This window comes from Drosophila albomicans, chromosome 3 (assembly GCF_009650485.2).
Source record: "Drosophila albomicans strain 15112-1751.03 chromosome 3, ASM965048v2, whole genome shotgun sequence".
Taxonomy (NCBI): Eukaryota; Metazoa; Arthropoda; class Insecta; order Diptera; family Drosophilidae; genus Drosophila; species Drosophila albomicans.
This window is the reverse complement of record NC_047629.2, coordinates 23359681-23384477: the sequence shown is the minus strand read 5'-3', so window position 1 is coordinate 23384477 and position 24797 is coordinate 23359681. Positions and strand designations below refer to the sequence as shown.

Sequence of the window (24797 nt, the reverse complement as noted above, 5' to 3'; positions counted from 1 at the left end):
TTCGCTTACCCCACTTGAGGTGTTACTGAGCTAACCTGCCTTGGTCACATTGTTCAGTCGACCAAACGCTTTTCATTCGTCGTGAGTGCTGTGTTCGCGGTGCCAGCGCTGAAATTTTTTATATTATTCTTAAGCACAATTCATTTTTTGCAAAGCACTGCGAAATAATACTTAGTCAATAAAATCAAAAAATATATATTCTGAGCGGGCGCGCATTAAGTCAATTGATCAAGCGAGCGCCACAATCAGTTTTGCTTCTTCACCACAAGTGTTCAACAAAAAATTAAACGCGAATGCGGCAAAAAAAATTGGGGAAACGAAAAGAAAAACGCCAAACGAAATTGAAAGAATTGCAAAGCAAATAATCAAAATCCAAACGAAATTAAATTAGTGAGTTTTACAAGTGTTAAATAAGCATATAAGTATTTCATTAATTAATTAATAAACAGCAAAAAACACTCAAACGAGATTCGAGTTTTTATCCTCCGCCGATCCCCCGACGAGGGTGGAAAACCGTGAAAAGTCTATTCAAGTGTGTGCGTGTGTGTGTGTGTGAGTGTGTGTATCAAAACCAAAAAAAATCAAAAGAAAATTGTGCGTCTGTGTAAACTATGTGAAAAGCGAAATGTCTAAGCAACAATTAAAGGCTTTTCCTGTTCATCTGCTTCTTCTTCATACTCGGGATGCGAGCCTCGAAATCCAGTTTTAAGCGAGGCGTGTCAGGATTCAAACTGTATCGACAGAGGCCAAATTGCTTGCGCCCTTTGCTTGCATACAACAATAACAACAACAACAAAAACAACGAGAAGAAGCTGCTGGTTATTCCTGTTTGACTTCATTTTCACTCGTTACTACTTTCGCCACAAAACAACAATAATAACAACAGCTTTTTTGGGCCAGCCAAAATGTCGACGCGCTCGCAATTAACCAAGGACCTAAATGGTGAGTAATCCATACACATCAGCTTTTAACCGTCGTCACACTCTCTCACTCAGTCACACACACATGCAAACAAACACACCCACACTTTCTTATTCTTTGGCTGCTTCTTCTTTTGTTTTGAAGCAGTAGAACTGCATGCAAAAATTGCATCTTTTTGCATCCCCTTTCGTCGGTCGTTTGCTGTTTTGTTTTCGGTTTTTACTTGATGTTTTTATACCCGCTGCGCAAAACGTGTAGCAGGGCATTCTTATTGTATGTCACATCTTAAATTTGCTGACAATTTTCTGTTGATGATTTTTAATTGTTTTTCTTAAACATAATTTGAAGTTAGTTATCTTAAATAAATTATAATGGAAAATGATCTATTTTTTACTGATAACAAAATACATTTTTCAAATATTACAACTAATAATAATAACTAAGATATTTGTAACGGGTATATAACGGCGAGCCCACTTGCTTCTACCGCTTTAGCTTGTTTTGTTTTTGACGTTTGCCCTCTCGCTCTCACTCTGGCGTACTTCCGTTTCGTCGCATTGGCTGCCCCTTTTCCCCTTCCTCCAACCGTATCCTGTCAACACAAACAGTCTACAATCTGTTTGAATACCGCTGGCCAGTGGCTTTACAACTGTAGCTTGAACACATAGGCACATGTATGTCCATTTGTGTGTTTGAACGTTTAGCGTCTCGTCGTCTATTTCACATTCATTCGCATATTTTGCGCTTTTTAATTGCTCTCGCCATGATATTTAATTGAGCTGAAATTCAGTTTAGTGCTGCAAAACGGAAAGTAGAAGGAACGATAATAATAATAATAACAGCAACAACAATGAAAGCATTGCTCAGAAGCATTGGCCGCATCATTTATGGTTGTTATAACTGCGTGATAAACAAAATCAACAGACAGACGAGACGAGTCGCATACATATACAATACAATTGAATGCACGCATTGTCTGTGTGCTAACACACACATACATACACTATGCACATGAGCGAGTGTTAGTCAGAGCTTTAAAGGCCGTTTTGATATCGTTGTCTTGTATTTTGTAAACACAGTTGGTCACATCATCCGTACATTCGTAATTACAATGATCACAACATGTCCTGAGCTCAATTTCGCTTTATTTACAGTTTAGTATTACAATATTATAGCATTGTATAATATTTATTTAAAGTGAATTTTATCATCTAGGGAAAAGCCACCGGAAATCGGTTAACGCTTCACAGCGCAACAGCGCGACGGGCGTGAAAAGTTAACAAACAACAACTGACAAACGAAATCAACGAAATTGGAGTTGGAGCACAGTTGCCTCCCTTTTGTCATTTCCATCAAGTTCGTTGGCATGCTCGCTAATTTGATTTGAGTGCAATGACAGTGGCAACCCTGTCAAGTCTAGAACCAGCCCCAGTTCCTCTCCCCCACACTTTACCCTTGCTTCCGTTGGTCACATTGTCCTCTTGTCTTAGGGCTGGTTAAAAAATATACCGCTCACCTGATGCAAAATAACGGCAGCTATTTGTTTGTTTATGTATTTGTGTGTGCAGTCAACTTCCAATTAGCTTAGCCCAATTAGCGCAAAAGGTAACGCCAACGTTTTAATGCTCATAATTTACCCAAATGTTTTAGTTGCCGCCTGGAATTTAGAGCAAACTTCCACATCCCCTCGCTCCCTCCTACTGCTGATCTGCAGTATCATTGACATTTTTATTTATGCGCTGGCCACTCTGAAATTGTGCAGCAGCTGCTGCACCCCAAAAGATTTGAGAATTCCAGCGTGAAAATTAAATCAAAATAAACTTGCTGCTGTTGCTGCTGCTCTGAAAACTCAATTGGGCGTCTGATTTATGCCAAATGCGCCTCCAATTTTTGTTGTTGTTGTTATTGTTGCCGTTGCTGTTGTGTTGTTTCAACTTTGAGTCTATTTGGACACCTGCCGCCGGCAGAGATTGTCCATTAATCATCAGCCGCATCATGCTGCCTGCCTTCATTTGCCCGATAGCAAGCTAATCACGGGTCGCCTCAGATAACAGCGAAGTCCCCGTAATTGGGCGTTTTTAAGAACAAAAAAAAAGCGCCTAATCACAGTTAAGACTAAAGGCCTCGAACACTACGATGTCGCTTTTATAAATATCTATATCAATTACGATATGAAATTACGAAGATAATTAAGGCCATTGTAACTGCTCGTAGAACCAAATTTTTCATCAAAAACTTTTAGTTGCGAATGACAAGTCCTCAATGTGAAATCATTTTAATGTAAACTTTAATTTAAATACTGCTTAAGGGTGGGTTCATTTTTTTTAATAGTATAGGCTTATTATTGCACTTGAAAACATGTATTTAAAGAAATATAATATTAAATATATATTTATCTTTTAGATAAGTATAACTTAACTTAATTAATTTGAGAAATTTGTTAGATTTATAGTAACTGGTAATCAAAACCAGTTTAAAGCATTGTTTTGTAATAATAATAATAATTATACTTTCAAAATCATTAATTCTGTTGATCTTCATAATTTTTCTGTGAATTTTGTAGTTCTTAGCTTTTTTCCTTAAAACGACTTTAAGTTATTGCGCCTCAAATAATTCAGTGTCGTAGCTCTCACCTTTTGGTCACACCCAAAACCCATTACGCCTGCTCTTTCTCCCTTCCACGCAAGTAAACTGTGTTACTCGTTCGCTCTCTCACTCTCTTACAACTCACGTTCTCAATTTCAATGCTTCGGCTTTGAAGGCGAAGATAAGAGCGCAACGTGCTGATAAGACGCGATCGCAATTGGCACAGTTGAGTTTTGAGTTTGTCAGTTTGTGATTTGTGCCTGGCTAAAGCGCTGTACGTCAGCGTCAGGCAATTTAACCTGTAATTCTATATATTCAAATTGTTATTATTATTAGTGTTCCTAATTGTTGTTACGTGCATATGCAGTGAATAAAATGTATACAAACGAAATGATGAATCACATCGATCGCTATCTGCGTCGCATTATCGAGCTGCAAATTCGCGATGTGGCTGGCAAGTCCAAATACAAAGGTGAGCAACGAACACATGCAACCAGAACTTGCAACACTGCCACAACTTCTACGTGGAATGCGTCATCATCGCCGTTATTTACTCTGGCTTATGGAAAACACTCATGAATAGTAGTATTTACTTGACCACCACACAAAATGATAGCTGTAATCAGCAAGACAGTGAGTAAGAGCGAGATAGCATGAGCGGAAGAATGGAAGATTGGCTGAAGGGGTCCCCCTGTTTTTTTCCTTTTCGCACTCTATAAAATGCTGCACCTATTTTCAGAGTAAAATTGACTTACTGAATTTGTTGTTGTTATGGTTATTGATATTGTTATTGTTGCTATTATTGCGATATCGTTATTGCTTTTTGACTTGAAGCTTTTGTTTGCGAACTACATACACGCAAATCTTGAAAGACTTATCGAAAGCGTCAAAAGTTGTTGCACAATTGTTTGGGCTTCATTACAATATTGTTGATTAGATTGCGCATAAATATTTGCCATCTGCTGTTGGTGGCACAAATTTACATCAAATGGCATTTATTGTGACCCAATTAAAATTCCTTTTTCGAAGAAGTTAACTAAAAATGCAGTTTAACTTTGTCGATTTTTTTTGGTGTGAATTTCGAGTTTCAATTTGCAATCATAAATTTGTAGACGTCAATTGTCAGTGTGACTAACCTGCTTCATTTCGTTGCATTTAATATGACCCAATTAAAATTTTAATTTTCAATAAGGTAATTAAAAATCCAGCAAAATGTGTTGATGATTTCCTTTGTTGTGGCTAATGCGAATTTCAAATTTGCCAACTACAGTAACCAAACTAGTTCCCTAAATTTATTGGTCCAGTTTTAGCTGCCAAACTATTTTTATTGAATAGGTCACGTTGAAGAGTTGTGCTGAAGGCCATGGGAGAGTTTCTGGTGCGTCACGTGACCTCTGATTGACCTACATACGCACTTTGCACTCTGCTGCACCCTCTCGGCATAATTTCAATGATCTCCATGCAAGCAACCAATTAAACGTTTGCCATTGGCTCATTTGCAATGCAGCAGCTAATGGTAAATTGTATGCAATTAGTGCTAAGACTGCTGACCATCGAGTCATCTCGCTTGCTCTCGCTCGCTCTCGAAAATGACTCTCTCTTGTTGTTGCGTGTGCCAGTTTCCCGTCTTTGCTCCACTTCCAGTTTGAATGTTATCCTGCCTTGCGTCTCATTAGTAACACACACATTTTGCATTCGCCGTAAAAGCTGCCAGCTGAGACACAGTTTTATTTTTTTTTTTTTTTTGGAGATTGAAAGTTGACGGTGAAGTCAGAGAACTCGTTTGACGGCATATTAACTTAACGTTCGTTTCAAGAAGCGCGCAGAATTGACACCAAGCACCAAAACTAACGCAGCGGCAGAAGCAGCGGCAAAAAATGAAATAAAATTGTTACAAAGCTTGTGCTCCATTTTGAGGTCGCCAGGCAGCAGCAGCAATGAATGGGTGAAATTGTGTCACATGACAACAACAACAAACAGCAACAGCAAGTGACGTTAATGATGCGCCTGCATCCCTGACCCGTTGTTGCTGCCCTGGTTTTGGGAATAGAAATAAAGCAAGCAAGAGAGTGAGGGAGAGTTTTAAGCACGTGTATACGTATGTGTGTGTGAGTAACCTGTCGCTTTCTATTGCTCTCTGCTCGTCATAGTTTTAACAATGTGACCAATGTTGCTTGAAAGCTCAGCGTCAAATTTCGCACAGCGAAACTGCGTTTTGAGGTCAAATCAATTTAGGCGCACGCCCACTGGACCACAAATCAACAACAGCTGCTGACTAAAATAGCCAAAGAAAATATAGCAATAGCTTGTAATAAGAATAACCGCTATTGTGTTCATCTTCAGGGTCGCCTATCTTCAGCTCAATCAATTGTTTACAGATTTAACAGCGCACAGCTGTCCAAGCTAACAGTTGTCCATGTAACAGCAGCAGCAACAACAATGACAGCTGTTAATAGCGCACGCGAAAGTAAATTGCAATTGCCGCCAGTCAGTCTGTCTGTCTCACACTCCCACTGTCCCATTTACTGTCCATGTCTTGCTTACTCGCTCGCTCTCTCCTACAGTTAACTGGCCACTCTGCTCACTCCCTCGCTGCTCCATTGTGCAAATATAATTAACATAACGTAAAGTAATCACAAAAGTTGTATGCAAAGAAAACGAAAATAAAAATCTTCGTTTAACTTTCTTTTGTGTGCTGCGTTTGGCGTGGCTTTTGCTTTGATTATACCGTTAGCTTAAACAGCAGCTGCCTGCGTTGTTGTTGTTGTTTTTGCAAACATTGTTGCGATTGTCACATTCTTTATGAGTTGAAAAAAGCTTGTAAGAAGATTGATCAAAAGTACTTAAGCGTTATATATGGATGTGTATATGCTTACATGCGCTTGTGTATGTAATCATATGAATGTATTGGGAGTCTGTGTTGTACCTAATCCTTTGTAGTGAGAAGAAGCTTTGAGCTTGCTTTGGCATACATAGAATTGTGTATGTGTGAGTTTGTCGGCGGACAGTGGCTGTCAAACTGTATAACTGAGTTTAGTCGCATGTTCATTTGTTCTCGACAAAGTTTTGACAGCCTTTGTAATGCAAACACAACAAGTTTGTGTGTAGTGTGAATCCGAGTGTGTGTGTATGTTTGCCGCAGCATGCAACAAAAAGAGCGCACAATCAACAAACTATACAAGTGTCGTAATAAAAGGCTCAGACAAGATGACACACACACATACTGTGACACGCCCACAGTTGTTGTACTTGTAGTCGAGTATTTTGAACTCGTGTAATCTCCGGCCATTGTGCCGAGTTTGAGTTGTACTGCAAAAAAACGCAAAAGAAGAAGAAAAAGTAGCAACAAAACTTTTATAAATTAGGTCACATTGGCAAGCTTAGAATGCTGTCAATGGCTGTAATGCTGGCAAAATCCGCTCAAACTTTTATTTGGTTTTTGGTGCTTTGACCTCATCGAAAGTATCGAAAGCAGGTGTATCGTGTTATCGCAGTTATTGACCCGAGAGATGTTTATCGCATCGCAGAGCAGCACAGCTTGGCAAATTGACCACAGTTGGCAGCAATTAAAGTTAAATTTCCTTGAAGCGGAAATGGAATCGAGGCAGCCAGACAGGTAATCAAGAGATTCAAGCGTGGAAAATGAGTAATATACTCGTTATGCTCTGACTTATAAATAGGAATTACTCTAGTCGACTATAAAATGCAAAACTTGGTTCTCTATGAAAAAGCAACAACAAACTTGTAAACGGCAATAAAACTGATGTCGTAAAATAAAGATTTTATTGAGTTCCGTTTTTTTTATGGACTTTGTTGACTTTTACTTGATACCACATCACGTAATTGCGATATATGCAAATGCTAGGGTATTTGCAAGTGCAGCACTTGGCAAACAAACTGCAGACAGACAGTGGCTATGTGTATGCACATCAGCTGCGTCATCGTGATATTGACATAGTGTCAAGCGATGTAACAGAACAGAACAGCACAGCACACAAGTGTACAAAGTAATCATAATGTTTGTGTTCGAGCGAGATAGAGATGGCGATAGAGACGATGAAGAGACGCAGCAAAGTTCATTCACTTCATCTGCAATTAAGAGAATCAGCAGCCAAATGTTTTGCTGTCGTCTCTCAGTTAACTGTCAATGTTGCCGCTTGGACGCTTCGCTGCTCATGCTCTCGATGATGACGATGATGATGATGATCTTTATCATTGTCAAGCAATAATTTTTTTCTTTCTCAGTTTCCCCATTGTTGTTGTTGTTGTTGCTGTTTCGGAATAGTTGGCGCCGTTACAAATGCCGCCTGTGGGTGGCTCTGCCAACTTGTTTTGGCTGTTTGTTGTGTGTGCGTGTCTACAGGTCTTAACAATCCATGTTTGGGCCCATAACACACACAATTGGCACTCGCCACTTGGCCCCTAATGTCTTTCTCTTGCTGTTTGCCGTTGGCCACATTTTTGAGGCCAGTTTAGTGAGTGTGGTCAGGGCCCTAATTGCTCCCGCTGCTCTTTTATGGCATACTTCATGCAAATCTATTGCCAACAAACATGTTCCAGCATGTCTCACACACATGCCACTTACACATTTGCTTTTTCACTTTCCGCTGCTCAATTTGTGTATTCGTGTAGTTTAAATGCTAAAAAGCCATATAATTGGTTCGGCCTGGGGGAAAATGCGAGTTCAGTTAACAATAAGCCTCCTTTGGGGTTAATTCTATACTAGAAAATCACTGGAAACTCACTGGAAATCAAATGCAGAGAGCTTTAGTTCTAAACTTGTTTGCACGCAAGTTTAAAACTTTTACTTTACGGCTATTTCTAGAGCACTTTATATTGTAATAGGGTTTTGAGTTTGGCAGGAAAAATATAATAGTTTAAAATAGTTGATTATGTACAACAACTATATGTAAACCTATTTTGATTTGTACATAAAAATGTTCTTTCCTTTCAGTATTTCCAGGAAATTAAAAAGATTTCTCTGTGAGCCATTCTTCTATAGAGATTAATGTTTATTTTAAAAATTATAACCATTATTGTTTTCTTTTTATAAATCAAAACTGATATAATTTATAGACTCAAAATATCACTTTAATTAATCATCACCGACTTTTCTGAAGTATGTATATTTCTTGCTGCCGATAGTTTGCTTTGGGGAATGATACTCTCGTTAGTTGACAGCATTTTTGACATTTCCATTCCGTATAACATATTTCGTTGCGTGAGAAGGAGACGAAGAAAGCGGCCAGAAGGCACATGCCCAGACAAGGAGTCACAACTTATTCCCCCTCTACTTTCCCCTAGAGAGTTCCTTCTGTCCGCTACGTTTTTGACTGCCAGTGAGCATACTTGAGATTTGGCGTGCCTGTCGCATGACATAATGCCTTGTTCCCGGTGCCCAAAGCAGCAACAGCAACAACAACGACGAGAGTAACGGCGACAACAACAATCAAAGTGTATTGCGTCCTACTTCAACTCCCTCGCCAAGCGTTGCTGGCATTGTCAAATGCACATGAAAATATCTCACTTTGAATAAATTCGTCATCGCTGCGAGTGAGTGAGAAGAAAAGAGCCGCTCTAAGTGTGTATGGGTGAGAGTGGATGAGTGACTGCATGACTGTGTGCGTGTGTGTGTTTGTGTGTATGATGCTATGTTAAGTAGCTGGAAATGGAAATGAATGCAGAGGGATTGAGGTGGCGTGAAGTGGGGCTCAATGTATGAGTATGTGTGTGTGTGAGTGAGTGTGTGCGTGTCTGGGCCAAGGGGTAGCTTGGCGAAAATTTCAAACTGTGTTGTTGCCTTCATAAAGTTGCCTACGTGTTTGGTTTGAGAAGCACACAAAGCATAATAGGCAATATACGAGGCGCTTGCTGTCAACCTCCCCCTCTCCAATCCCCTTCGCTTCGTCGGCCTATGTCTATGATATAACCCCACAAATTGGCATTCAGAGCGAGGCGACGCGACAATGCATAATGTGATAGATATAAATGTACACACGTACAGTTGTATATAAGTATATATATCTATATATCTCATGAATAGCTTAATATCGCGTAATTGTTGACTTGATTTAAATCTAAACCTCTCTCTCTCTCTTTCTCTTTCCATCCCTTGCAGAAAGCGTCAAGTCCATACTGGGTCGCCACACAAAGATCTTGGTCAAGTATATGGTCAAATTGGAAACGAAAGGCGATAAAACGGAGAATCGTGTCTTGGTAAGTGTCGACTTATGGCCAACATCAAAACATCCAACTGCCAATTGCATTTGGCCTGCAGCTGTTCGGCGTTGCTCTTCACTCAATGCTCTGCCACCTGCCACACACACAGTTTTCACCTTCCTCCTCTTCCCCCTTGGCTTCTTTGCATTCGGCTTCGACTTTAGCCACTCGACACTCTAATTTGTATGTGAAATTGCACGCTAGGATGCCTTGCTTGCGGCTGCCAGGCCAACAAATTGCATTCAAATGATCATATACCCTGTAAGCCAGGTGTTGACAGCCAAGGGTGTATTAGTCTTATAAGCTTCTTAATTAAAGCACTGTAGTTCGCTTCTTTTTTTTAATATTGCAGCTTACATGTGATTGTGTTTCTGGTTGTAGAATCAGCTTCAGAATTCTTTAAAATAAAGTTCACAAAGATCTGACATAAGTATGTAATTAGTCTTTTAAGACTGAGGTGTATAACTTTTAAGAAGTATTTCTCAACCAAAAAGTTTAAAGAAGATTTACCAAATTTGCTTTAAAATTTATAATTTACTGCGACAGATTTGCGTATAATGTCTAGTGAATAGACTTTTCTCATCATTAGATTGATGAGTATGTAACTAGTCGAGTTAGAAACTCTGCCCTTCCCCTGACAGCTATCTCGCTCTGGTTTTTAATCTCAGCTCCCCATCAAGCTGGCTAACCATTAACTGGTAACTGCAGCATTGCTTTAAGCCTTTTGATATTGCGATATGACGTCAATAGAGCGTCTCAAAACTCAATTAAAAATGTGGAGACTTGTACTTAAAGTTCAACTTGGGCAAGTTTTCGATTAGAATTTTGCAGTCAACAAACACAGTTCGAGGGCAGTTCGTAACTTTACTCTCTATTTCTTTCTGTCTCGCTCCCTCTCAAGTGTAATTGATATTTTTTGTAGCATACTTAGCGGCATTCAGCTTGCTACCTGAGACTATGCTAATTTCTCGCCTGGCCGCCTGGAAAATTGATTTGCTCGGGTCGAGAGCACAAAAAGCCGCTTAAGTTCTAAACGGAAACAAAGTGTCCAATTACTCCAGACCCTTCTTGCTTTATTCCCTGACTTTCTGTCCCACTTACTCCTCTTTCTCCTTTTCAAGCTACAATCCAACGGTAGCTCATGCATTGTTATGTGGCTAAATGAATTATAGAACGCACTTTGATTTCCAATTAAACGCTGCCAAGTTTTCCTTTACAAAAGTCGCTGAAAATTGAGTTACCTCCTCAATGGAGTTCCTCTTCACTACAATGCAATTTGCCTTTGTGCTTGTAGATTCACTAGACTTTTTATGAAAACATTGTTGTATAAGCTTTAATGTGCTTTTAGTGTAAACGAGCTACAGAAACATTTAATGGCTTTTGTCAATTTAATTTGTTCACAACATAAAAGCTTTGTTTTAAATGCAAAAGCTTTATGGTGCTTTAATGATTAAAGCTTTACTATATTTTTAGATTTTGCTTAGCAGACAATAATGTTTTCGATTAATTATCTTAATTTCTGATTAGAGGCTCTTCATGGTGTTTCTATTCTACACAACAGCTTTAATGTGCTTTTATCAGTAATAAGCAGGAAGTGTGTTTAATTCAATCATCATTTTCTTTGCAGGTCTTTACGCCCGTTCGCATTTACTTGCTCAGCGCCAAAGTGCCCACAAAGGTGAGTCTCAATATTCACACCTTGCTATCTAAAAATACTATATAGACTCTATATCTTTATCGTTAGATCGAATGCCATTTCCATTATCTGGACATTGTGGGCGTCGAGAGCAAAAAGTCAACGCATTTTTCAATCATAACCAACGATCGGCCATATTCGTTTGCCACAACCGGCGATGCGGGCAATTTCAGCTCGGTAAGCACAGCCCCCAATTCATCTATAATATCTCTATACTATATCATTATCGTATTTATTTTGTTGCGTTTCACAGAACGCTGATGTCATTCTAACCGATTTAGCCTCGGCCATCAAGCAAATATTTCCAACAGTTCCTCTCAAATACATCATCAAAAAGGTAAGTCGCATTATCCAATTATTTCTATATGCAAATAAATTGTAAGATTGCTTTAGTAAATAGAAAGTAGAATACTATAATAACGCGTGTAGTTTATGGAAGAACTGGGCAAAATACATTTACATAAAGTTCCTTTTTATGATATCATTTCAATGGAAACTTTTTAAATTGAACTGACAAGACAAGAATTGTACATGGAACTTAAGAAATGATAATGGGTTAAATGAACTGAAAAACTTTCAAATGACATCACAAGTTTCTTTAACACAGTTTTTTTTTTCTCTCGCAACTTTCAGAGAATAAAAAGTTGAAATTCAAAAGCAAACTTGCGAGTTTTTTAATTTAATATTAATTCCAGAGGGATTACATACCCTGATAAGTTATTATATCATATATAAGTAGTATTAACTGATTCATGGTGACCAGCGAAGTTTGCATAAATAATTGCAGCTCATGAAATTACATAACATTTATGTGTGCAATATTTATTGTAGTCGATAAAAATCAAATGCATGAGACGCATTGCGAATTACAAATATTGTGAGAAGGCGAGCAGGGGTTAGCACGACTAGAAGATACCCTGCAACTTGAATTAGACTACAATTATTAAAACTAAACAGGAATTTAAACGCTTTGAAGGCTTCTCTTAAGTGTTCATTCCTTTTTTCCATTATAATTTTGTCTTCTATAATATTTTAATTTTTGTTGTACATTTTTCTTTCTTATTTAATTGTTCTGAATCTCTTTTTCATCATATTTTTTTATTTATTATGTTTTTTTTTAATCTCTCATACTTTATTTATGTAACGAAATTTGATTTTATATAATATTTCAATTTTCACTTTTTTTCCTTGTTTTCTAAATCTTTTTTTTCATTATGTTTAAATTTTCTATAATAAATTAATTCTTTTTTTGTCTGCACATTTCTCTTGCTTCCTCCATCTTCTCTTCATTTTTACACCAATCCACAGCGACATTCTCTTGAGCTCAATTGCAAATAATCGCTACTTAATTGTTGTTTGTCAACATTGTGTATAAGTGAGCGTGTGTGTGGGTGTATGTTTGATGGCGTGTGTGTGTGTGTGTGTGTGGGTGAAGTGTAGTTGTATGGCTTTGCCACTTTGCAACGCTTGAGTCACACACGAGTTGGTTTTAATTAAAGCCTAATTTAATATTTAACATTCTGTTGGCATTTCACCCAGAGCAATTGACATTTTGCAAACTAAATTTACGAATTGCATTTCTTCAACATTTTGTTAATTAAACTATTAAGAAATTGAGTTAGAGATCAAAGAAAAAGTCGATTTACATTTTTAAATATATTAAAATGAATATGTAAAGGAAATTACACAAATGCGCTTTCAAAGCAAGTAAATAATTGCACAAGCAATTATTTATAGATAAAGAGAAAATAGAGAAAATCGTAATATAATATTTATAATAATTCATATTTAAATGCTAGTTTTGAGCTTCAATTTTTAAATAATTATGATAGTTAAACTTGGGTTCAAGTTCACTGACAAAAATGTAAGAAAATAGCTTTGAAAACTCGACGGTTTATGATAATATTTAAATAATTTATTGAGACGCAAGAAACTGCCTAATAAAAACTTGTTGTGGGTAAAACACTTGGCCTCCTACACACACACAACATACACTTGAGAGCAGTTTTGTTATTGTCTCAATTAAGCTTTTGTTGTTGTTGTTGTAGTTGTCAACATAATAATTCAATGCATTTATAATGCCGCAACTTGTGGAAATGGATGTGGTTGCGGTTGTTGTTGCTGTTGCTGTGTTTGGCGTTGTTCATAATGTTGCTGTTGTTGTTGTTGTTGATGTCTGCATTTATGCAAATCTATTGACTCATCCCGCTTTGCATTGTCTGCTTCGGTTATTGTTGCAATTTTTACATTTTTATGAGCCAGGCAAGAGTTATTTTCTTGGGTGTGTTTGCTTTTGATGTAAACAACAATAAGCGCGCAACAGCAACAACAAAAGCGACAACAACAATAACAGAGATTCATCAGCTACAACAGCAACTTCGACAACAATTGGGCTGCCACACAAAACGTTAGATAATTGCCACAAGGCACGCGACTGCGGCACCAAGTGTTAAGTGTTAAGTGCGCTGTTAACGCCTTTGAAGCCACTAAGAAATTTACAGATGGGTGAACTCGACTCTGACATACACGCTATCTATTTTAGGCGAGACAAAACGAACCGTTGCAGTCCAAGAAATTATTATCTAGTCGTAGAAATTCCCACTGTTATTTGTATAACGTATACGTAGCGTGAGCCAAGTTGTGATTTGCTCCTCGCTCAGATAGCTCATACGCAGTGTACGCCCTTGAAATAATACTCTATAGATAACAAAATAAGAAAAAATAAAATACACTTTAATATTCATTATTAATAAATATTTTTGTTATAATCTTAATATCGAATTTTAATACGTATAATAATAACTATAGTATTTATGATTCCTTTTAGCTGCTTTGGCTGTCAGTCTAGTATATTTTTATCTCTATGGAATATTTCAAATGCTATACTTTAATGATATACCAAACATAACCTTCGGTATATAACATATTAGCAATTTAGCGGTATATTTTTAAAATTTTAACGCAGTGTTTTGCTTTTATTAAACATGGGTAGCGAGTAGCTCAATGTCTAGCACACTCGACTGTATTTTTCATACTTGTTATATATAAACTAAAATAATTAAAATGAATAAATGCAAAATCCTAAGAAACTACTGTTAATAAAAGGTTCTAGCAAAACATTTTTTCTGTTTCATTGTAGATCTTCACTTAATAAATACAATTAAAATAAGTAAATGAAAAAAAATATATATAATTATATAATAATAATATTCATATAAAATGCGAACCTGTTCACCCTACTAATTGCTCGTTTGGCTCTCTGTTACAGATCGATATCCAACCGCCGGAGCGAGAGACAATCTTCTCGGAGGAGTTTCGTCCGTCGGATCCACGCAATGTGGGACCCTGCGGCGGTTTCAGTGCCCAATATGCCTGCATGTGCGACTTCCATGGCGTGCCATACCGCGAGGAGGTCGCTTGGGATGTGGACACGATTTATTTGTCGCACGACACGCGGCTGCTCAACCTGCGCGACTTTGATCACCTGGAACCCAAGTAAGAGTGCACTTCAAAATAAATTTGGATTATATCTAAACGAGTATTTTCCATTCCTGACAGAGACTTGATGGCCATTGTGTCAGCCCTGGAGTATAATACGTTTTTTCGCGGTCTGAAGGCGGCGCACATGCGTCTGTCCAACGAGACCTTGGAACGCGTTCTGCACGTGCTCAAGCGCTCTATGTGGCTGGAGGAGCTGCATCTGGAGGCCCTAGGTTTAAGGTAAGTGGCATGCCACATGCAACGAACGCACTTCGCATGCAACAGTTATTAACTTGATACTCATTATTTGCAGATGCGATTTTCTGAATAAGCTATCGTTATCTGTGATCTCGAACAGCAGTCCGGCGATTCGTACCATCGATCTGAGTCACAACATCATCGAGGATAAAGGTGTGTGTTATCCACTTGCCTCTGGCTCCCCGCCCCGCCCCCTTCTACTAACCAGCCCCGCAACGTGCAGCAAGTGGCAAATTAGTTGCATCTCGATGCAAGCGTCTGTTTTTTTTATCAGTGTGTGTGTGCGTTTGTGTGTGTCTCGAATTAATCCAATTTAATGCGTTTCTCTTCTCCTCTAACAATTTGTACTTTTGTTTTGTAATGATTATTATACTCATTATACTTTTGTTATCGTGTTGTTCTGCTGTAGGAGCAAGCTCATTGTGCGCCCTACTTGGAAAAATTGTACAAGGTTTGCCGATGCCTCACTTAAGATACAAATCACACAAACTTAAAGCCGGTTTCTACTGCAGCGTGTAAATCAATTTATTGGCCAAAATGTTGCAAATTTGTGGCAGTGAAAACCGGCTTAAATACTTACCACAGTTTTCATATAATTGTTGTTGTTTATATAGTTGTTTGCTGTGCAGTATCATCAGCTTAAATTCGATTCAATCTTAATCGCAAGTCCATCACTCAATTGGCCACAAAACTCGCTATTCATTCATAGTTATTCATATGCTTTTTTCACTTCTGCTCTCTCTTTCTATGTGTATATTATCACAATTTCGAACCATTGGCAAAGCATTAACAAACTTAAATTTCTATTCTATTATTCATACTCCAAACCAACTTATTATATTCACTATATTAATGCATTTGTTTTCTGTTCAATCAGGCGCTATACATTTATCGGGGCCAATTGCCAAGGTCTCTAAGGGTCTCTGCAAATTGGCTCTGGCTCATTGTGGTCTTACCTCGAAGGGAGTTAATCAGATGTCTCACTCGCTGTCGCTCAATCAAAGTATTTCCAATTCGCTCACGTATCTTGATCTGAGCGGCAACAGCCTCAAGGATGATATAACCGTGAGAAACTTGCATTTTATTTTTTTATGAATATACTAATTAATTTTATTTCCTCTTAGAATTTGCACAATTTTCTGGCTCAACCCAATGTGCTGGAGCATCTGGATCTGGCATCGACTGATATTACGCTGGAAAATGTAAGAAACAGCTGTCGAATTTTGTGTCTAAACGAGCTTATTATTAACGATTTAATTGTCGACAAATAGCTTTTAAATATTAACTAGCAAAATATAGCCCAAGTCCGTTAAAAACAACTTTTCATTTCACTTCATTATAGCTTGTTGAGTTCCAACTTGTAGTTAATTTTTAAATAACTGACATTGATTTAGTTTTAATTTAAATTTTACCTATTTATGTTGGTTTTAAGTAAACACATAACATATTACCTTAACATTTGACATTTAATAGTCAGCCAAAAATGATTGTTTTTAAGATCTCCTTAAAATGTAATTTTTCTAACATTGCTTTTGACATTTCTTTTTGCTTCTCTTTCACTTTAATAGTCGGTAAAGAACTTGAAATTTAAAGTTAAAAAGAAATATAAAGCAAATCTGATTGAAAATTTTTAAGTATATCAGTTATATTACTTTAAAAACATTATAAAATTACATATTAAATTTATCTTTAGAAATACATCGGGAGTCTGTTACATAACATTTCTTTAACATGCCAGTTTCTGACATTACTTTAACATTTTTCGCCTTCCACAGTTGTTTGGAGCTCTGCTGCGCGGCTGTGCCACGCATTTGGAGCATCTAAATGTCTCGCACAACTCGTTCAGCACGAAGAAGGGCAAGGAGATACCGCCCTCGTTCAAGCAATTCTTCACGAGCACACTGAGCCTCAAGCATCTCAACATTGCCGGCTGCAAGCTGCCAATGGAGGCGCTGAAGAATCTGCTGCTCGGTCTGGCCTGCAATGAGTCGACTGTCGGACTGCATCTCGATCTCAGCAGCAATACGTTGGGCACCCAAGGCGCCCACGTGCTCGAGTCCTGCATTCATGGCGTGCGCGTGCTGCAGAGTCTCGACATCAGCGATAACAGTGAGTAGCGAAGAAGACAGATATTAAAGCTCTGTTATTAAACATTTTCATTCGTAGATTTGGATGCGGAACTGGCGCCTGTGTTAACGGCCATCTCGAAGAATCCCTCAATTCGCACGCTGCACTTAACGCGTAGCTTGACGGGTATGAAACCCAAGCACATTCCACCCGTCATGGAAGCGCTGGTCAATCTCATACAGAAGGACGACTTTCCGCTGGTCGAGTTGGTGCTGTCGGAGAACAAGCTGAAGCACGATTTGCACGACTTCATCAATGCGCTCGGCAGCAATCAGAGCTTGCAGAAGCTCGACATCAGTGGCAACTACATGGGCGATGTGGGTGCTCGTCTCCTGGCCAAAGCACTGCAGATCAACAATCGTCTGCGGACTATTTACTTGGACAAGAACAGCGTTACGCTGCAGGGATATGCGGATATTGTTTATGCCTTGGAGCACAATCACAGCATGCGCACGATTCCGTTTCCAGTGTTCGATATTGCGCCGCACCTGAAGAATCACCCCGATAAAACGGATGCAGTGATGAGGAAAATGCAGGAGTTGCTACAGCGTAATTGCAACGGGCTGAAACGTGCCAACGGTCAAGGATTCAGACTACAGCATGGCTTCATGTTGTCCTCCACTCACCAATTGGTGGATAAACTTGTGGCCGAGACACAGGACACCATCTCCATAGCCAAGGGAGTCGGTGATAATGTGTCCGCTGTGCAGCGTCTCATCACAGATGCAGAGAACTGCAAGCAACTAATGCCCAAGCTGCAGGAGGCGGTGCGCAGTGATGCGCATCCCATTGAGATGAAGTTGACCCGCGTCGCCAGCGAGTTGAGCTATGCCATCAAAGGATATCTGGAGGAGACGCTGGAGACCATGATACGCACCGGCATCGAACAATGTCCCAAAACGTTGGGCAATCAAATTGTAATTCAAGATTTGCGCAAAGCTCTCAATGAGCGACTCCAAATACCCGAAGATTTTCTGCAGAATTGCCTGCTGAATAATGCCGGCAGCGAGATAATGAATAAAGTGGGGTGAGTAATAAAGTGAGATTGAGAGAGAGAGAGAGAGAGAGAGTTTCAATTGTAAATAGAGTGGAAGAGTGCGAGAGAAATGTGAGTGTGTTTGTGTGATTCAGGCAGACGAAAAGTCGCGTTGCCAGCATCAACAACCAAAGCTGAGCAAATACAGTAGACATTACGTATACGCAACAGTTACAATGTGGACGTTGTTTATTTACATTTCGTTTATTTTATTTATTATAAATACACAAACGAATATTTCAATAAGTCAACTATCCTGAAGTAAAAAGATTTTATTTATTTTTTAATTTTTATTGAAAATATGCATTAAAATAATTAAACCAATCAACAGATTTCCAACAGTTGTAATAAAATTTTTTGTGCTGAAAATACGCGCATAAAAACACATCAAATTATATAAATTAAATTAAACTTAAAACATATTTTTTTAAATCGAAATTAATCTTATATCCAGTATTTACTGTACCTACACAAACATGCGAATGCTGTGTTTTCAGAGATTTGCAAAATTGTGAATCATTAGCCAAGAGCAAATAACACAAATGTTTATTGTGTTATCCGCACAAACTGCTGCTAAAAAAAAACTTTAGCTTTTTAGATTAGAGTACTTAATTAGCATAATCACTTTGTTATACGCGCTAAAGTATTCATAACTTCCTTTCACATTCAATTTAAATCATAATGCCTGACACACTTTGATAACACTTAAAAGCTTGGCTCTCACTTCGATAACTTCCGATCGCAACATAGTATCTAAAAGCTCTCTCAACCCCAACCAACAACAGCTGAGCTTGCAAATTTTGTGTGTGTGTTTTCAAAACACGCTTAAGGCGGCTCTCTCAACCACACACATGCACACTTTTGCTTCCGTCTGTTTGTGACAGCGCTAGAGAGAGTGGGCAAAACGGAGAGATAAGATTAACCAAACACAAAATAACTTAACAGCTGAATGCATTTCGATTCGAAAAGCCGAACGGCTGATGTCGCGCGGCTCCCAAAAAAACAAAAATACTTACATAGATTCATATGTGTATGGTGTGTGTGTGAGGGAGAGAGTGTCACAACAAGAGCCATAAGTGCGGCAGTCAAGGCGAATTCATTGCCAGTTTTGTGTCAGTGCCGTTAAAGCTGCCACTTCAAGTGCTAGTCTTTTGTGTTTGTTGTGCTTTTCCACGTTTTCTTGCGGAGCGAGAGAAAGGGAGATGGGCCTGATGCGCAGTTTATGCTGCTGCCTTGGCCGCAGCAAGAGTGAGAGAGGCGCCAGTGAGCCAGGTTACCATAAGTGTCCCGAAGATGAAGAACAAGTGCAAGAACAGTCGCAAGAACAAACACAGGAGCAGGAGGGAGCGAAAGAGAACTCTGCAGCTGCTGTAGTGACGACAGAACAAAAGTAGTTCACATAATCGATAAACAGATAACGCCTATTTAATCGTATGCATTATCTCTATCTAATTTGACTGTTTGCTTTTGTTATTGTTTACCTTGCAGTGAGATTGAACAATCGCTAGCGGCAGCAATTTCGGATCGGGCCACAGATGAGGTGCTCGAGGCGTTGACACGCTATCGTCGTGGGCTGGGAATCGCCGAGTCGCCGTCGGTGCTTCTCGACGAGCCGCAAACGCCGGACATTGTGCGCAGCCGTTCCAGTCATGTAAGTCGAATCGATAACTCAACTGATAGATAAATAGAAGCAGGGGGAGAGCGCAACACCTGTGTTATCACTTTATTTAATAACAAATGTGATGTCATGAGCCTAAGCCTTTTTTTTTGGTGGAAGACTTTCGATTTCATTATGCTACGAACAAATTTATAAAATTGGAGCATTTCCAGTTGCGCACTGTGTGTTGTGTTATCAACATTCCATTCGCCGTACGCCACAGCGAAAGAGCGAACGAGATAGCGAATTTATCGAGGAAACTAACGCCCTTATTTTGTTGTTCTTTTTTTATGTGTGCCTTTGCAGGAAGCTGAGGGATTGATCATACGACCCGGTGGACGTGGCTCCGTTTTGCCCAAATTGGGTCTGGAATCGCCCACTGTAAGTGTTGAAAATCTCTCGTTGCCCAAGTGGATGCAGTAGTCGAGAGTCGATTGCAAGCCAAACAGAAACAATGTATATTATAAACAATATATTTTTAATAATACTATATATGCGGGTAGTGGCAATTATTTACCATGCACACAACTACACTACACTTTATCGCCATAGCATCTGATGTGTGTGTACTATAAAGAGAAAGAGTCAATAAGAATTTCTAAAACGGGAGCCGAGTGCATAAAAAAACAATGCGACAGCACTCGACAAATTCCAGTAAAACTAAGAGAGCACACACACACCTATAAAATACACACCCACACACACATGCATTATGTCATTATGTCATTAATGAAAACAATTTGTTGTGTATATTATCGAAAAAGGAAAAGCTCATTATTTTTTGATCTTTCGTGTTCTTCTCGTGTTTCCTTGTACTCATCTCATCCATTCATCCAACAACATCAACACCACCTCCATCACCACCACCACAACAACAACAACATGAACAACTGTTGCGGGCATTTTACAACATTACCACAACTATTTTATACGCCATTTTGATAAACATTATATGCATATAACTATTATACTACATATATCTATATATTGTATTAAAACCTTGTCTCCAACTCATTTACATAAAAAAAAACTAAATCACAAATCTAAAAGAAATTGGAATATCTGAACCTTGTAAGTAGTTTTTTATGTCTTGTTCTCACTTATAACTATCCGCACTCCGGGGACCGTAATTACATTTGATATTTCTAGTTTTCTTATTTTCAAAAACTATTCAAATCTTTTTGTTTTTTTTAAGTACTTTTACGGTCCCTGCTATAACTATCTATCGAAACTATCTTCCCCCGTCTGTTGTCTGAACTATGTATATGTATTCCTCTCTCTTTTAAGTTGTAGTTGTAGTTATTTCTTAATGCTAATTTTATGGCCAAAACGCTGCCCGATCCCCAATCATCATTTCATTACACAAACAAAATGAATCACAATAATATTGTATTTATGCATTAATTGTATTTTAAGCATTATTAATTCTGTTAATCTTTGATCCACCATCGCAGGCCACACCGCATTTGCCCACAAAGCGACGCTCGGTTGCCCGCAAAGTGCGTCCCCAGTCGGTGGTCGAGAATCTCAGCCTGAGTCACATACCCGATCTGCTGGAATCACCCTCCTCGCATCGATCCAGTTCCCAGCTGTCGTCACGCGGCGCAGCCTCCGCGACAGGCGCCTCGAGTGCCATGAATGCCAATCACATGAGCGACAGCATTGCGGCCATTGACGATGGCGGTGTTGACGAGTGCTGCGATTCCATTACCGAGCTGCCCAGCGCCTCATTTCAGCTGCAGCATCTGGTCAAGGGGCGGCCTAAGCGCGCCAAGACGCGTGCTCCCACACGACCGCTGGTCAGCGCCGAGTGCGTTGTTGGCGTCTCACGGGACATTGGCGATGGACTGGAGCACTTTTTCCGACCCGGTTCGGTTACGCCCACAACGCTGACGCCGCTCGTCTCGCCCACGTCCGAGGAGTGCAGTTCGTTATCCTTCGTGGACAGCCCAACGATGAGTCGCGATGGCAACGGACACATGACGTCCGAGGAAACCACACCCATACTGGAGGAACGACGACCCATCAAACTGGAGCGTCAGTCGCCTTTGCTCAAAAGTCGGTTGCAAAGTTTTAAGTTCCATTTGAAGATCGATCCAATTGACACCTTCTTCTTCCTTGCAGGCGCCTCGTGGGCGACACGTTCGCGCTCCACGGACAATCTAGAGAAGTATTCACCACTGGTGGGCCGCAAGTCGCCACTCGTCAAGATGCGCACCGAAGGTGGTGCAGGGAATGAGGAGATTGCAGCAGCGACTGCTGTGTCCAATAGTGGACTGCTCAAAGCGGCCAATCGCGATGATAAAATGCGTTCGCCAAGCAGCGATTCGATTAAGAGTCATGTCGTCGATGGCAGCAACATTGTGGTCAAGACGGGCAACGGCATCTTGCGCACGCCAATTGCGCTGCAGAAGCCGCGTCCCTGGTCGGTGGTGGGCAGCGAGCCAAAGAGCGAACAGCTGACGGGCAACGGCAGCGTGGACTCGACCAAGACCACACCCGATGTGCTCGATGAAGGTGTGTAGACTTTAGCTATAGAGTATATGGAATACTTTTAATATCCTGTCTGCTTTCTAGATGTGGAAGTTTTGCACTTTGGTCAAAGCGTCAGCGGCTCCATTGTGGGCATCACACCAGGCATTGCCTTGGCTGCGGGCGGCAGCGGTGGTGGCAGCATTGTGGGCATAACGCCAGGTGGGTAAAGCTTCGAAGCTGTGCGAGAAACCATCTTACAAATATTTTGATTTTGCACATAATTAGATTTAATTTAATATTTTCTTTTAAATCGTGATAGAATGTGTAGAAATTTAAAATTAACATCGTACTTCATATGCGATGAAAAATTGTTATGATATTCGATTTTGAATTTTATATATTCCTTTTTCCGAATTTCCGAACGTAATATGTTTTGGTATAGTCATTATTTTAAATGGCTATTACAATACTTTACATGTTTAAAACAGCTTCAATTTTATTTTTATTTAATAACTCTTATTGCTTCCAGGTGCCGCGTTAGAGAAGAAATCGGTGCGAGAATTGGCAGCGGGACTCAGCCGTCTAGGTAAGCATCAGTGAGCACAGCGCATGAGCTTGCTAAAGAGTTGCACATTTTGTTGCCTGCCTCATAAGCTTGAAGAGCACTTAGCATCCACAAGTAGAAGTAATTTGCAAGTTGATATCAATATTTCTTTTTGTTTTGTATTTTATTTATTTTCATATTATGATTTTGTTGTACTCTCGTATGCGTATGTGTCTTGTAAAACAAATCAAAAAACCATGTAGACCTACCCCTCAAGCCGCCCATAATGCCCAGAACGATGCTGAACCAAGTCAATCGTTCGAGCAACATAAGTAACAGCAGCAACCTAAGCAACAACAGCAACAACAGCAGCAACAGCACAACGACCACAACAACAACGACAACAACAACAGTATTAAACAATCAGACGCGCTCGAAGATCATCAGCACAAGCAGCACAAACAACGAGACGCAGGAGACGCTCAGCAAGACCATCATCACAGAGCACGGAAGCAGCAGCAGCACCACCAACAAAAGCACAGAGCATGCAATGGCCTGCGCAAGTCTGATCAGCAATGAGATACTGAGCATGCGCAATGGGCAGGTTGCCTCCAAGAGCGGCAGCTGTGCTGAGAGCAATGTGAAGCGCATTGCTGGCAAAGAGATCTCAACGTTATTTGAGGTTTGAGCAGCACTTAATGCTTGGCTACAACAGCAAATCATCCAATCAGCGTCTCAATCAACTAAAAATTAGACATTACATATTTTTGGCTTTAATTCGCTGTCCTTTTTTATGTGTTTCTCGGTGCACATCATTTTGCGTGTGTTTCGTATTTAGTTATTGTTATTAAGTTGTGTTTTTCTTGTTGATGTATTTTTAACCTGCATGTGAAATGCTTTTAATTGTGTAGATTGTGTAAATATTGATATTGATAATTGGAAATCATTCAATGATATTGATTTTAATTAACAGGAGACATTAGTTGAAGGCCTGCAACGCATTTCGACGAGACGCACGTTTAGAGATTCGCCCTATACGAAAGAGGATGTCGTTGATTTATAAAAACAAGAAAAAAAAAAAACAATGTCTATTATATATGCTCAACTCAACATTCCTTTAAGCCACCCAAAAAAAAAAAAAAAAAAAACAACCACCCAACACCAAGAACACCATCTAAACATGATAATTCTAATGATACTGATAATAATGATAAATCTTAAAAGATAATGCTGCAGAGAAGGAGATCGAAATGGAGATGGAGAATGAGGAAAGGTTGCAACTAACTCTCGTACTGAACAATTAATTTAATGTGCAATGGCGCGCGTGTGTATTGTTTTTACTCTTTGGCAATTTTAAATGAACGTGATTTATTTATTTATACTTTTTACCCCAAATAACTTTTGCATATTTATAAAGAAAACAAGAAAACTAACAACGTTTTTGTGTACTATATTTTTATGTATTTTAAATGAGTTAAGTGCCAATTATATACAACAAAACAAAATAAAATCTATTTTTCAATTTGTCTATTGAAAATCTAAAAAACTAAAAAAAAAAAAACAACAACAAACTATCGAAGCGAACGCAATAAATATTATTAATAAACACTTATGTTAATCGATTGCGTGCATAACAAAAACACTACTTTAATGGCCTAAACTAATTAAATAAACAAATTTAAATGAAATATAATATTTTTTATAACTGCTTCCAAATGTAATGTGTATTTATGGTTTTTATTTTTGATTAAATATCAAACTTTTTATTTACTCGATCAACTGACAATCTGTTTACATT

General features: G+C 39.1%; 1 protein-coding gene across 10 annotated transcripts; it reads left to right on the top strand.

The window, feature by feature from the left end:
* The first annotated feature begins 60 nt into the window (after positions 1-60).
* Positions 61-24150, top strand: LOC117571185 (F-actin-uncapping protein LRRC16A). Of its 10 annotated transcripts, none has more exons than XM_034253218.2 (22): positions 61-942; positions 9626-9723; positions 11354-11404; positions 11471-11599; positions 11676-11759; positions 14691-14917; positions 14981-15142; positions 15216-15313; positions 15570-15611; positions 16038-16225; positions 16285-16362; positions 16936-17269; positions 17327-18314; positions 19812-19974; positions 20287-20361; positions 21031-21051; positions 21435-22038; positions 22105-22497; positions 22558-22674; positions 22985-23041; positions 23263-23681; positions 23973-24150. In XM_034253218.2, the coding sequence occupies exons 1-22, from the start codon at positions 906-908 to the stop codon at positions 24060-24062; spliced, it is 4455 nt and encodes a 1484-aa protein (XP_034109109.1). In that variant the 5' UTR covers positions 61-905; the 3' UTR covers positions 24063-24150. The 10 variants fall into 10 exon arrangements, 9 of the variants coding, with proteins under 9 accessions (XP_034109109.1, XP_034109110.1, XP_034109111.1 ...); XM_034253215.2 differs by lacking the exon at positions 61-942 and adding an exon at positions 3778-3979; XM_034253219.2 differs by lacking the exon at positions 15570-15611.
* The last annotated feature ends 647 nt before the right edge of the window (positions 24151-24797 follow it).